The sequence below is a fragment of the Eretmochelys imbricata genome, chromosome 1, assembly GCF_965152235.1.
Source record: "Eretmochelys imbricata isolate rEreImb1 chromosome 1, rEreImb1.hap1, whole genome shotgun sequence".
Taxonomy (NCBI): domain Eukaryota; kingdom Metazoa; phylum Chordata; order Testudines; family Cheloniidae; genus Eretmochelys; species Eretmochelys imbricata.
The window spans coordinates 264,732,613-264,744,909 of NC_135572.1; the positions used below are offsets into that span (position 1 = coordinate 264,732,613).

The 12,297-nt window shown below is 49.7% G+C and overlaps 1 protein-coding gene across 2 annotated transcripts in view; it reads right to left on the reverse strand.

The window, feature by feature from the left end:
- Window positions 1-1,877: 1,877 nt before the first annotated feature.
- Window positions 1,878-12,297, reverse strand: part of CACNG2 (calcium voltage-gated channel auxiliary subunit gamma 2) — a 65,246-nt gene continuing 54,826 nt past the window's right edge. For both annotated transcript variants that reach the window (XM_077807561.1, XM_077807560.1), the window contains 3 exons: window positions 7,729-7,812; window positions 3,320-3,460; window positions 1,878-2,413 (listed from right to left, as the gene is read on the reverse strand). In XM_077807561.1, the coding sequence (XP_077663687.1) occupies window positions 1,878-2,413; window positions 3,320-3,460; window positions 7,729-7,812 (761 nt within the window). The remainder of the gene's footprint in view (window positions 2,414-3,319; window positions 3,461-7,728; window positions 7,813-12,297) is intronic.

The following is a 12,297-nucleotide window of genomic DNA, read 5'->3' on the forward strand; positions in this document are numbered from 1 at the left end:
CGGTGCGTGTGTTAATTCCCGGGATGGATGGGTGCTACAGGCGGGGTGAGGAGGTTTGCAGGATTTACATATTCGAAGGAAGCAGGAAGGGGTGGCAGATGGCTGCGATGGTGTGGTGGGACGAGTGTGTGTATGAGTGGGAGACTGTAGGCCTGATTCTCCTCTCATGCTCACCAGTGTAAACCAGGAGTAACGGAGTTATCTGGAGTCAAACCAGCAGGAGAGGAGAATCAGGCTTAGTGTGTGTATGAGCAGGAAGAGGAGAGCATGTATATAGGAGTTCAAGGGCCTCACTGCCTTGCACCTGTTTTAGTCACTGCCCTGGGGCAGAATGAGTGTAAAACACTACCACAGCGGCAAGCGAATGGGGACCTCTGATCTGGTAACACTTTGCACTCGCCCTGCTGGGTGTAAACGACTACGCAGGGGCAAGGCAGTGGGAAATCAGGCCTTGTACCTGACGAGATCTGTCCAAGACTTGGGGCCCAATCCGATGCCCATTGAGGTCAATGGACAGACTCTCGCTGGTTTCAGCGGGGGTGGGGTCAGGCTCTTGGTGATGAGGCAAAAGTGACATTTGAAGGTATATACAGCAGTAGGCATCCCATGTCTGTCTACCCCAGGGAGCATCCACTGCATGAATGATGGGAGTGCGTGTGTGAGTGCTCGTCTCCTTATTAGCATATAGTCCTTATGCTGTCTGCCACCCATCCCCCCAGTAGCAGCATCTTCCTCTCTTCAGGGAGAGATGTGTGTCTAGCACAAAGCCCTGTGGCTAGCGGGGAGCCTCTCCCCTCCTGCCAGCCGGGTGAGCTCGGCCTCTCAGTGATTTTCATTTTGTTAAAAGGATTCAATTTCCGTTTTCTCTTTACAAGGCCCCCCACCCCGCTAATTTGCATTTCCCTCCCTCCCTCCCCCCAACTCCCACGTTTTCACAGTTTAAAGCTGGAGAAAACAAAAATGAAAAGAAAAATACTATCTGGTTTTCTTCCAAGTAAATCTACTTACTGTATTTACATTTATTTATAGTTGGTTTTGTTTTATTAAAAAATTGCCACTTATTTTTTAGAAACTTTTTTTTTTTTTTTGCAATGTTGCTGTTAACCACAGGATCACCAGGGACTAGTGGGTCCAGGTTGGTCACCATTAACTCCCTGGGAGCCAGGGGGACCAGGGAATCAGCATTAACCCCTGGGATTCCCAAGGACAGGAAAGTCAATGTTAACCCTTCAAGGGCCCACGAGAGACACATGAATCACCTTTGATCCTAGGGTCTTGGCAAGTCTGAGCAGGTCACAAGTAACCCCAAGATCTCCAGGGTCGTCACGAGCCTCTAGAACTCCCACAGATACACTCATCACTGCTAGTCCACCCCCCTCACCCGCCACCCCCGGAGCCTGTGAGTCCACATCGGGTTAAAACTGAACAGAAAACAAACCAAAAAATGAAAGAATGAAACCTGAAAAAATCCAAAGAGCTGCCTCCTCCTCCCACTTAATTTTTTGTTGTTTTTTTTGTTGTTTCTTGGTTCCCTTTTTTAAATTTGTTTTTATTAAATGTTAAAATAATGGTACATGGGAAATCATGCATTTTCTTTTAAATTTATTTTCTATTTTTTTTTAAATCTCTCTTGGTTTTTAAAGTTTTTTCTTTTTTTTCCTTTTTCTTATTTTTTTATACTTTTTTGTCATTGTTGTTTCTTTTCTTTTGTTTCTTTTCTTGTTGATGTTGTTTTGTTTTTTGCTTTTGGAAGGTTTCCCCCATGGTTGCTTTCTCTTCTCCCTCCCCTGCCCTCCCTGTTGCCCCTGCTCCTCCTCTTCCGTTTTCTCCCCACCTCCCGCCTGCTCCTTCCCCATTTTCAGCTCCTGGTTTCGGCTTCATACCGGGGTGGTCCGGCGGTTGGCTGTGTTAGTGTGGATAGAGTCCTTGTTCTCTTTCTGGATACAGTTGTGAACCTGGAGGAAACTGTTATCCCTGTCGGAATTGTAGGTGGCGGTGGGGGTGGTAGCAGCCTTCAGGGGGTCCCTGGTCAGGGTATACATCGAGATCTCCGTTGATGGGAGGGTATTGAACCCTTTGATCCCGACGGGCGAGGCATCCCTGGAGTGTGAAGGCTCAGTGGAACGGGAGCTGGAGCGACTGCGTCTCTGATAGCGGTAGCGGTAGCTGGGGATGCGGGTGATGGCGGAGGACTGGAGGTAGTCCGTGGCACGAGCGTTGGCACGCAGCTGTTTGTGCCGGTCAATAAACATGTGGACGGCCAGCACTCCCACCATCTCAGCTATAATGAAGGACAGGGCCCCAAAGTAGAAGGACCAACCATAGGAGTAACTGTTCTTCTTGGAGTCGCTCTTTGAGGGGTCTCCAGCGTTGGCTGATATGTACACAATGATGCCAATTATATTACTCAGACCTGCGGGCGAGAATAAGAGAGAGAGAGGAAAACATTAGAGTATCCTAGAGGGAAAGGACGGCAGGAGGTGCAAGGTTAAAGCCTAGGGTCCCACCTGTCTTCCCAAGAGTAGTCCAGTGCTGGTGAGGGCCCGGCTGCCTGTCTGCTCACAGCTCCCCAAACGAGCCTCCAAACCTGCCCTGCTTGGAGCCCTCTCTAGGGATTCTCAGGTGAGAGAACAATTCATTCCACATGTTCACTGAACCCTAAACTTCACCCCACTACTGGCACCCCAGTCAGTCCTGCCAGTCTCTGTGAGACCCGCTCCCCCAGCAGATGTAGAGAGGAGCTCAGTTTCCATGTACATCCAATTCTGAGATCCTGCCTTCCCAGCCCTGCACCCCAACAGCGCTCTAACCCCAGGCTGGAGAAATTTATTTCCTGTATTTCTTTCACCCAAGGTGGTTGCACCCTGTTGAGAAGTCATCAGGGACTCCATGGCTCCATCTGTCTGATGTCAGAGTCTGTCCAGTAGTGGAGGTAGCCACGTAACTGAAGGGAACTGGGGCCAGTGTGTTTTTGTTTACTGCGTTTGTACATGTAGAGGAATCTCTCTGCAGGGAGCAACTGCCATTTTGTGTGTCAGTTCAGATACAGAATGTCAGAGCGAGTCACTGTGTGCTCTCTCTCACACACACAGAGAGACTTTATACTTACTCTTCCTGGTTGAATGTTTTCATTCATCTGAAATAAAGCTCATCTAGACTGAAAAATACATGTTGCCCTTTTTGCTTGTGCAAACATACCACCTCCTTTCCCTTCTGCCCTGGCTGCTCCATCACCTGGACAGCCTGTCACTGAGGTATCTTCCTCGCTGTTGCTCTTAGTCTTCCATCCCCCCAGCCCATTTGTCCCTCGTCCCTTTACCTGCAGACACGAAGAAGATGCCAGCACTAAGGATGATGTTGTGTCGGGTTTTGTAGAACTCGCTGGCTGCAATGCAGAGTCCACCCATGAAAAGCAGAATCACACTCAGGATCGGGAAAATACTAGAGGCCCTTACAGCCCCTGTGAAAAAGAGAGGGAGAGGGGGAGAAAGAACAGCACAGGTAGGAGACAGAGAAAAGGGAGAAGAGAAAACAATACAGGAGACAAAGAGATGGGGCAGGGAGGGAACAGATACAGAGGGAAAACAATAGCATGTATTGTGTGGGGGAGAAGGAGAGGAAACAGAGAAGGGAGAGAAACATGGAGAGGGCAGAGTGATTCAGGAAGGAATACAGAGAAAGAAGGGGAGGGCGAGAGGAGACAGAAGGAGAGAGTGGTCACAAATGGATCACCCATGTGTTGGATTGTCATTGAGACGATCAGAAGCCAGTAGCATACTCAGGGGGCCTGGTGGCAGAAGTTTACCTGGGAGTCGGGACTCTTTCATAACCTGAACCCCCTGAAAGCCTCTTACTCACGCTTTTGTTCACACCGTGTGCCTGAGTAGGGCCCTTCAGCTATTATTCCCACCTATAATACAATGCAGTGCCAGCGTCCCAAACATTTCACCCAAAAAGTCAGTCAATTGCACATCATTTGGAAAGTGAACTCGCCTCCTAAGGAGAGGTTTGTAGAGAGTTGGAAAGCAGCTACCGAGGCAGGGTGACAGTCTGTGGCTATAAGCAGAGGCTGCACAATCTAATCCTCCAGAAGCACAGGACTCCCAATGGCAAGCTAAAGGTGCATCTCCACAACCTCATGCATATTCCATCCAGTAGAGAACAGTGCACACACGTGTGCAAACACTCCCCCGCCCCCCCCGGGAGGAGCTTTCATTTATTTCAGCCAACAGACGGTGGTGGTGTGCGTTTGTGCACCCCTTGCCCCTCCCCACCATATTCTGTCCAGCAGAGAGCAGTGCGGTGGACTGGCACATGCTGCACGATACATCACAGCAGATACAGTCAGTATTTTTATGAGAGGTCGCTCCTCTCTTCCCAGCAGAAAGAAGAGGCTACAGTGTGAAACAAACACATGGCTGAGAAAGAACATGCCTCAATGCAAGAACAGCCCAATGCAAATCTTCTTTCAGCGCAAAGGTGGGAGAATCAACCTGAATAAAGCAAACAAAGACAGCAGGGACAGTCAGTTCACAGGCCCTGGGGGAGAATCTACCCCTCGTATCAGGCACAGGCACTGAATTCTTGCTGGTGCCGACTCCAGCACAATCCCTCCATGCTATAAACCCAAAGGGGTGTGAGGAACCTCTTGGCTGTTCTCCAGTCCTACCTAGCTCTAATTCAGGGAATGGGATGGGAATAACCGTGCTAATGGTTTGGGGAAAGTAGGGGAAGATTGAACAGTGGGGAACCAGGCGACAGCAAGCAAATGCCAAGTGGATGCCTGCTGTATGGAGGGGCCTTGTGGAGATTCTTAGCATCACATGCTGGGGAGAACACAAGGTCACAGTGTGAAATTGGGAGCAGAGGACATGGCAAGGGGTGAAACCAGGATTCTCTGTCCTTAATCTCAGCTCAGTTGCCTTATTCATTTCAGAAGTTCCACAGAGTCAAATGACTATGGAAGAGAGAGGCTGTCACTGAACCCACCATACTGACCGTTCCAGAGTCCAGTGCAGATCCCACTGTCTGAAGGGGAGAAGAGCTGGTAATGTGTTCGGAATGGCTTCTACCCAGTCTCAGAGTCTTGTGGCAAAGAAACACACTGACATTCCCCCCGTTCCTCCTGACATCGGCTATTTGATTGCAAGGAACCCGAGCCATCTTATCTGAACGGTCAGCAAAACCAAACTGAGTCCTAATCAGGCTCCCTGCCATCCCAATCTCCTGCCCACTCTGACCCAGGCGACAACCTAATCTAAAGATCAGAAACAACATCCTAGACAGTCATGCCAACACTACCAGGCCCAGCTCAGGTGAAGCCTCAACAAGCTCCAATTTGGAAAAAGTCCTGGGAAGAACCTGTCCAAGTCAGGCCATCTCCAGTCAGGCCAAGCTCAGCATGAGGCTCCTTCTACCAGACATGACCCAGCAAGTACCTCATTAAGTCTGACCAAACCCCAATATCCTGCTTCAGGTCATTGAACACTGCTCTTTTCTAAGGGATTCCACCTTGGGGATTTGCTTTGAAGGGGACATTGTCAAGGATTTGACCTACACTTGTCTCCTCTTGGAGGAGACAGTGATCTGGAGCCCTGTGTGGGCTCTTTCCCCAAAACAAATGCTCCAAAGCTCTGTTTGCTAAAAAGAGACCAATGCCAGCAAACAATTCTTCACTAGCAAACCTGTGCTCAGAGGTAACTCTACAGCAACAAACCAGCGTGCCCATCCCTCTGCTGATGAGCGTCACCCGCATTTGCAGCCCTGGCACTCAAGCTGTCTGGCAAGCAACGCAACAGAAATACATTTTAAGGAAACCTTCTCCATGGGATTATTTAAAACCACAGCAGGTGGGCAAATATTTTAGAATTGATGATTAAGTCCTATCACAGTCTCCCTGTTTCATCCACATAAATGATCTTGAAAGAATCCCAAATCTTCCTAACTCCATTGTGCTGCTGGGCCTCTAGCATGCTCCAAACACACGAGTCATAGCTGGTGACTCCTGGAGATCCCCAGCCCCAGCAGATCCCTGGTGCTTAGCCCACACAATTAAAAGCTGCTTCTTTTGGACTCCTTTAGAGCAAAGATCTCCTCTCTTGATGTCAACAGGAACTGTGCTCAGGGAGGGACAGCAGGACATAGAGGTGGAGCTTAGCTGCGGGGACCTGTGCATCTGTTGTAAAGGAAGACCGAGCCTCTGCTTTGCACTGAACAAAAGTGGTCTCTTTTCATCAGTGAAAGTTTTACGGACCACAGAGAACTGCACAGCTTTCCAGGCCGGCTCCATCTACCCGTACATGGGAGTTGTGAACTCTGCCCTCATGCCCCAAGTTGGGCTCTGATCTCTGCTGTCTCTGCTTTCCACTTGTGTGCTCCTTCCAGAGACACACCATGCTCTAAGTGCAGCAAGTGGCCTTGGTACATGCTCTTCAGTCTTTTCTGTGCCCCAGAGAGAAGTGTTAGCTCCAGCAGGCTCTGTTCTTACCATGCAGCTCCCCGTGCCATCCGCTCTCCAGCTGTTATTCACAGCCCACTGAAGTGAATGTTCTGTCAGCAAAAGGTGTGTCTGATCAACAGCTCTGTTGACAGAAGCAGGAGCTCCTCAGAGCTTGCCCATCTAAGCACTGACCAGCACAAACCTACTCAGGTTTTGAAATTGGATATGATCACAGTATAAGAATTCAATATATGAACCCCTACCAAGGGGGACAGCAGAAGCAGAAGTGGTGTAAGCTTTCGTGCCCCTCTCCCCCAAGCGCACACACACACATACACACATGCGCGTGTGCACTATCCCAGCCTCCCCACTAGTGTGCCTTCCACCCCTCACGGAGGGGCTACTACATCTAAAAGAGGTCAATCTTTATGGCCCATTCAATCCTCTGTTGCTCTGCTGAGACTGCGACCAAGGCTGCTAATTAGTGTCTCTCATGGTGATGGTTTCTGTGAGGTGACTACTTGCTCCAGAAATAGACTAAGACCACTAACTCATTTTATGTGGATTGACAATTATCAGAGGGTAATGACTCCTGGTCACAAATGACCTGGCATGCATTAGATTCAGTGACTCAGAAGTGAAAGGCTTGCGACCCCATACCCAAACCCTCTAATCTCCTTGCCTAGGGACCAGATGGAACAAGTGACTTGCAGTTTATGTACAAGTCTCTAATACCTACCCTCAATCCACAGGGTTACTCAGTCCCTCCCACCTGAGAGATGGTTGCAACTGGTGACACAGTCAGTGCTTCTGTCGTTTCCCCTTCTCCTTAGAGTCATTTTCATTGGAAGCCTATTCTCTGTTTTGCTTTCCAAGCTAACAGGACGCTCTCTTTGCATCTTGGAAATGCTTCCTTCTCCTTGTCAATATTTTTCTAATGTATTTAGAGTTGGGGGTGAGGCTGAGGGGCTACAGAATTTTATCATAATTAAATACCTTTAATTAAAAAAACCTTTCATTGCCAGTGCAAGTTTGACTCTAGCAGGATCCGGTAGATTTGGTCTTGTGGAGGTGGGAGTGGATTCGTTAGTGGAAGGCAGGGGACCCACTGAGACAGATATTCAGAAGCTCTTAGGGATGCCCCCCAGTCAATTCTTCCAGATTTTGCCTCATCTGGCATGTTAATCCTCAAGGGAACCAGACTTTGAACAGTGTCATCTACAGGAAGCAAAGGGCACCCAGCGCTTGCACCCACAATCAGTTCCAAGGAAAAGAGCCTGCAGACTTACGGAGGAAATATTCTGCTGTGTCAGCTTCATAATCTGTATCCTCAGGGAAGTGATCGATTTGCTTACACAGACCTTTAAAATTCCCTGCAAAACAAGAGAAGAAAGAACAAATGAGAACATCAGAAACCAGCCACGGCAAACAACTCCCCACGGGGTCATTTTTTCTGCCCTCTCTGCCTCCTTCGCAGGCAACACACACACTCACACCTACCCTCACATTAAGCTCTAGAGCACTGTCTCCTATCCTACACAGAACCCTGCCCCCTTCACATCCCCATAGGAATATGGGAACATAGGAATTGCTGTGTCAGACCTAAGAGCCATCTAGCTCAGTAGCCAGTCTCAGGCAGTGGCCAGCACCAGATGCTTCAGAGGAAAGGGTCAGAACTACAAAGTAAGCAAGTGTGGGATAATTCCCCCCATGTTAGGTCTCATCCTGGTCCCTTACAGAGACTGGCTGAAATCTTGAAGCATGAGGTTTTAGACCCCTTCCATTTCTTTTATTAGTAGTAACTTTGCTAACTCTGGATATATTTAGAATCATATAAAATGTCCACACCCTTTCTGAATCTTGCTAAATTCTGGTCTCAACGACTTCCTGTGGCAGTGAGTTCCACAGTCTATGTACACATTGTGTGAAAAAGTATTTCCTGTTATCAGTTTTGAGTTTGCCATTTCATGTCCCCGTGTTCTTGTGTTACAAGACAGGGAGAACAGACGCTCCAGATCCACCTTCTCTAGATCATACATTATTTAATGTATTTCTATCATGTCTGCTCCCATTTGTCCCCTTTCTAAAGTGAACGATCCCAGTCTTTTCAATCTCTTCTTATAGGAGAGTTTTTCCAGGCCTTTAGTCATTCTTGTCAACCTTCTCCGACCCCCCTCTAATTCTTCAATAGCACCTCAATTCCACATAAATGGTAAGGAATCTGGGAGCTACATCCAAATCTAATGGGCACTGGTTAAACTGCACACATGCAGTTTTGGAGTGTACAACATGTGACCTTCAGCTTCAAAAACCTCAGGATTTTAGCATTTGAGCTAAAGGAGAACCACCCTTAACTGTCAATAATAGTAGGGCTCTTACCCTTGCTAGGCCAGCCATGAAGCAGCCGTGGTACAAGTAAGCCCTGGCCAATACATTACAACATGCACATGCACACACAGCTATCAACATGTCCCCATACTTCCAACCCCACGCTCTACGTTTCGGTGGGTGGTGGTGGCAATCCAGCTCCCTGATCCCTGCTGACACGTTGGAACAGAGCGGAAGCTGGGACAGACTAGAAGAACCGTGGTTACACAGCACTGGGATCACTCAGCCCCTGCCTCCTGGCATCAAGACATTCACCCTATTGCAAAACAAGACCATGCAGAAGACCATCTCATTAATCTCCATGGGTTCCCTGCTCTCCCAGTGCAGTGCCCTCTCTTTTCCCGGGATTTACCCGTACAGTGGTATCATCCATGTAAAACTAATGGCCCTTGACTAGCCGAGAAGGGAAGTTGCTGTGTCTGCACAGTGCCTGAGGCAATTGGGCTTGGGGACACCTGTCCCTTGGGCTCCAGAGCAGGAGTTCAGCCAGTGCAGAGGCATTTGTGCAGGAGACCTGGGCCCAGATTCTTTGACTTTATGGATTAGCTGCTCTCGGGGGTTACGCTCCTGGCATTGGCACCCCCAAATTGGGATGGGCTGAAGGGAGGAGAGCTTTCACAGCGATTATGGAGAGTGAGGAATCCTGGGAGAAGCTGGGGAACTACATTGCCTTACAAGGAACCATCCTAACGGTGCCCAGAACACTGACTGGAAGCTTCAGGAATGGAGGATGCGGGGTCCCTACAGCCACCGCAGTCCTAGCTGTTGCACAGAGCGAATGGTGTTGGTTGTGAGGCCCACCCAGCATACGCCAGCCCCGGACTTTTCCAGCAGGACGCCATGCAAGGAACAATGCAGGTGTCCTGGTTAGAAGAATGTCCTGGGAAGATTCTCTCATGTTCCTGGACAGGACTTTGGGACATTTGAAGAAGAGACCAAGCACAAAGAATCCATCCCAGGTTTTACTCTGAGCCCAGACTCTGCAGGAGCAGAACTTGGGGCCTTTAATGCAAGTCCTTACCATGTAACTGTCCATGCAGTACTGATAGTTATACTCCTCACTATCACATCTCCCTGCTTTGACCCTATCTATCCAATCTGCTGATCTTCGGTATTTTTTAAGGCACCATGGTATCTAACAACCAATTCAAGGAGCTCCCATTAAGGAGCTGGGACACAGCAGCGGTTAGTCTAAGACCTGAGTATATTAGGAGGTAGGAACACAATATCTTTGGGTGCCGCCGAAGTTTTCGATCCTCACTAATTCATACTCAGAGCAGTTGATTCCCTTCTGCCCCACCTCTTCCTGTGGCTGCAGGGGGGAGCCACTAAGCCCCTCTCACCACACTGAGCCCCACATTCAGGAAGTACCTGCTCTGCAGCCATGGTTCTCCTAGAAAGAATGCCTCACAGCCATGCAAATCAGCTGCACCTCCCTCCCCACTGCACACACACCTGCATGGAAGGCAGGTAAAGCTTGAGGCACTTGAGATGCCTTTGCCCAGGTGTGTCACAAACCCTTCCCTCTGGTTTTTATGGATGCCTGGACATAGTCCGTGAATGGCCAGGTTCTGCTGACTCACCCTTTACTTCTCTCCATGTGACGTGCTCCCCTTTGCCATGGGAAGGCCGTCCTTTCCTCTCCTTGCTCCTGACTGCTTGTGATGGCCAGCCGTCTGTGAAAGAGGAGCACCTCTGGCCTAGCACCTGTCTGCTGGGCCCCTGGCTGGGGCTGACTGGTCGACAACCCCAATCTCCTCTGTTTTCCCAGACTCCAGAAAAGCAACTCTCACTCACCACAAGTGGCATAATTTTGCCCACAGAATTGCAGGGGACCAAGACTATGTTGTCCCCACTATAGTTATGTCTCTACCCCTTTCCCTTTTCCTTGGTCTTAAATTGCCCACCTTCCACCTCTCGTTAGCTTGCAGCTCTAAACCCTTTAACATGGCCACGCTCAGTGACACCTCAGCTGGCCGTCCCCTTTCACTTGGCGGCACCAGAAAAGCCTCCAGCCGTAGCTTTCACATTTCCCACCTGGGATGCAACCGCCTCCTCGACAGGGAATGCCCCCTCCCACCACATGCAGAGTCAGTGCCCCAGCAAATGAAGAATAACAGATGGCCAGGAATGAGCCGGAGACACTGTGTGTGTGTGTGTGTGTGTGTGTGTGTGTGTGTGTGTGTGTACGCAGAGAGAACCCTATGCTTCCTGGCACACTTAGGCAGCTATGATTCCCTGCCCCTCCTTCCCACCCAGTAACTCCTTGCTATCTTTCAGCTTGGTTAATCCCTGTGTGAAAATTAGGCTGCTTATGAATGATGCTGCATCTTGTGCATGACAGTTTTCATACGGCTCCTTTGGGTACCCTACAGAGATTCTGGGCACTCAGAGTCTGTCTACACACTACAATTAGACACCTGCGGCTGGCCCACGCCAGCTGGCTCGGGCTTGAGGGGCTCAGGCTAAGGGGCTGTTTAATTGTGGTGTAGATGTTCGGGCTCCAGCTGCAGCCTGAGCTCTGGGACCCTCCCACCTCGCAGGGTCCTAGAGGCTGGGCTCCAGCCCGAGCCCAAACATCTACATCTCAATTAAACAGCCCCTTAGCCTGAGCCCCCGAGCCAGAGTCAGCCATAGGTTTTTAATTGCAGTGTAGACATACCCTCAGACAACAAGGGCAAACTTCAATGTACCGTATGGGGCAGTGCTTATTCTTTGAAAATCCACTTCCAGTAATGGGTGCCCAAGGGGTCTGGGTGCTCAGGGTCAGCAAGTGCCCAGCCACTGGGATTTTCAAACCCTCCCTGCTGGATGACACTCTGCCCCCTCCAGGCATTGCTGTTCCCGCTGTGTCCGTACCAAGCTTTAGTCTGAAAAATGCCTACGACTGCTGCCATTGGTTTAGCTCCACCAGCGGCAGGAAAGCTGGGTGTGCTCATGCACACAGGGCTCCAGGTGTCTGCTGTCATTTTAACCACTGTGCTGTCTAAACCTGCTCAGAGCATATCGACATGCTAAGGTGGTAAGGACGCTGCTGGCCGTCAGAGCTTTGCCTCCACCAGCACCCCAGCTGCTAACACATATGGAGCCCAGCCAGATGAGAGGAAGGATATTGCAGGGGTCAGGGCACAAACCTGGAGTCAAAAGACCCAGGTTCTATTTCCTGCTCTGCTACAGACTTCCTGTGTGACCAAGTCACTTAGAGGTTGTCTACACTGCAATAAAGCCCTTGCGGCTGTCCTGGGTCAGCTGGCTTGGGCTGTGGGGCTATAAAATTTAAGTGTAGACATTCAGGCTTGGGCTGGAGCCTGGGCTGTGGGACCCTCACCCCTTGCGGAGGGCCACACCCCTAGGGTATGTCTATAATGCAATGTAAACCCAGGATTTGAACTCAGACTCAAGCCTAATCCCCCTTCTATCTACAAACAAATTGTGATAACCTAGAGCTTGAATTCAGGGTCTCAGAACTC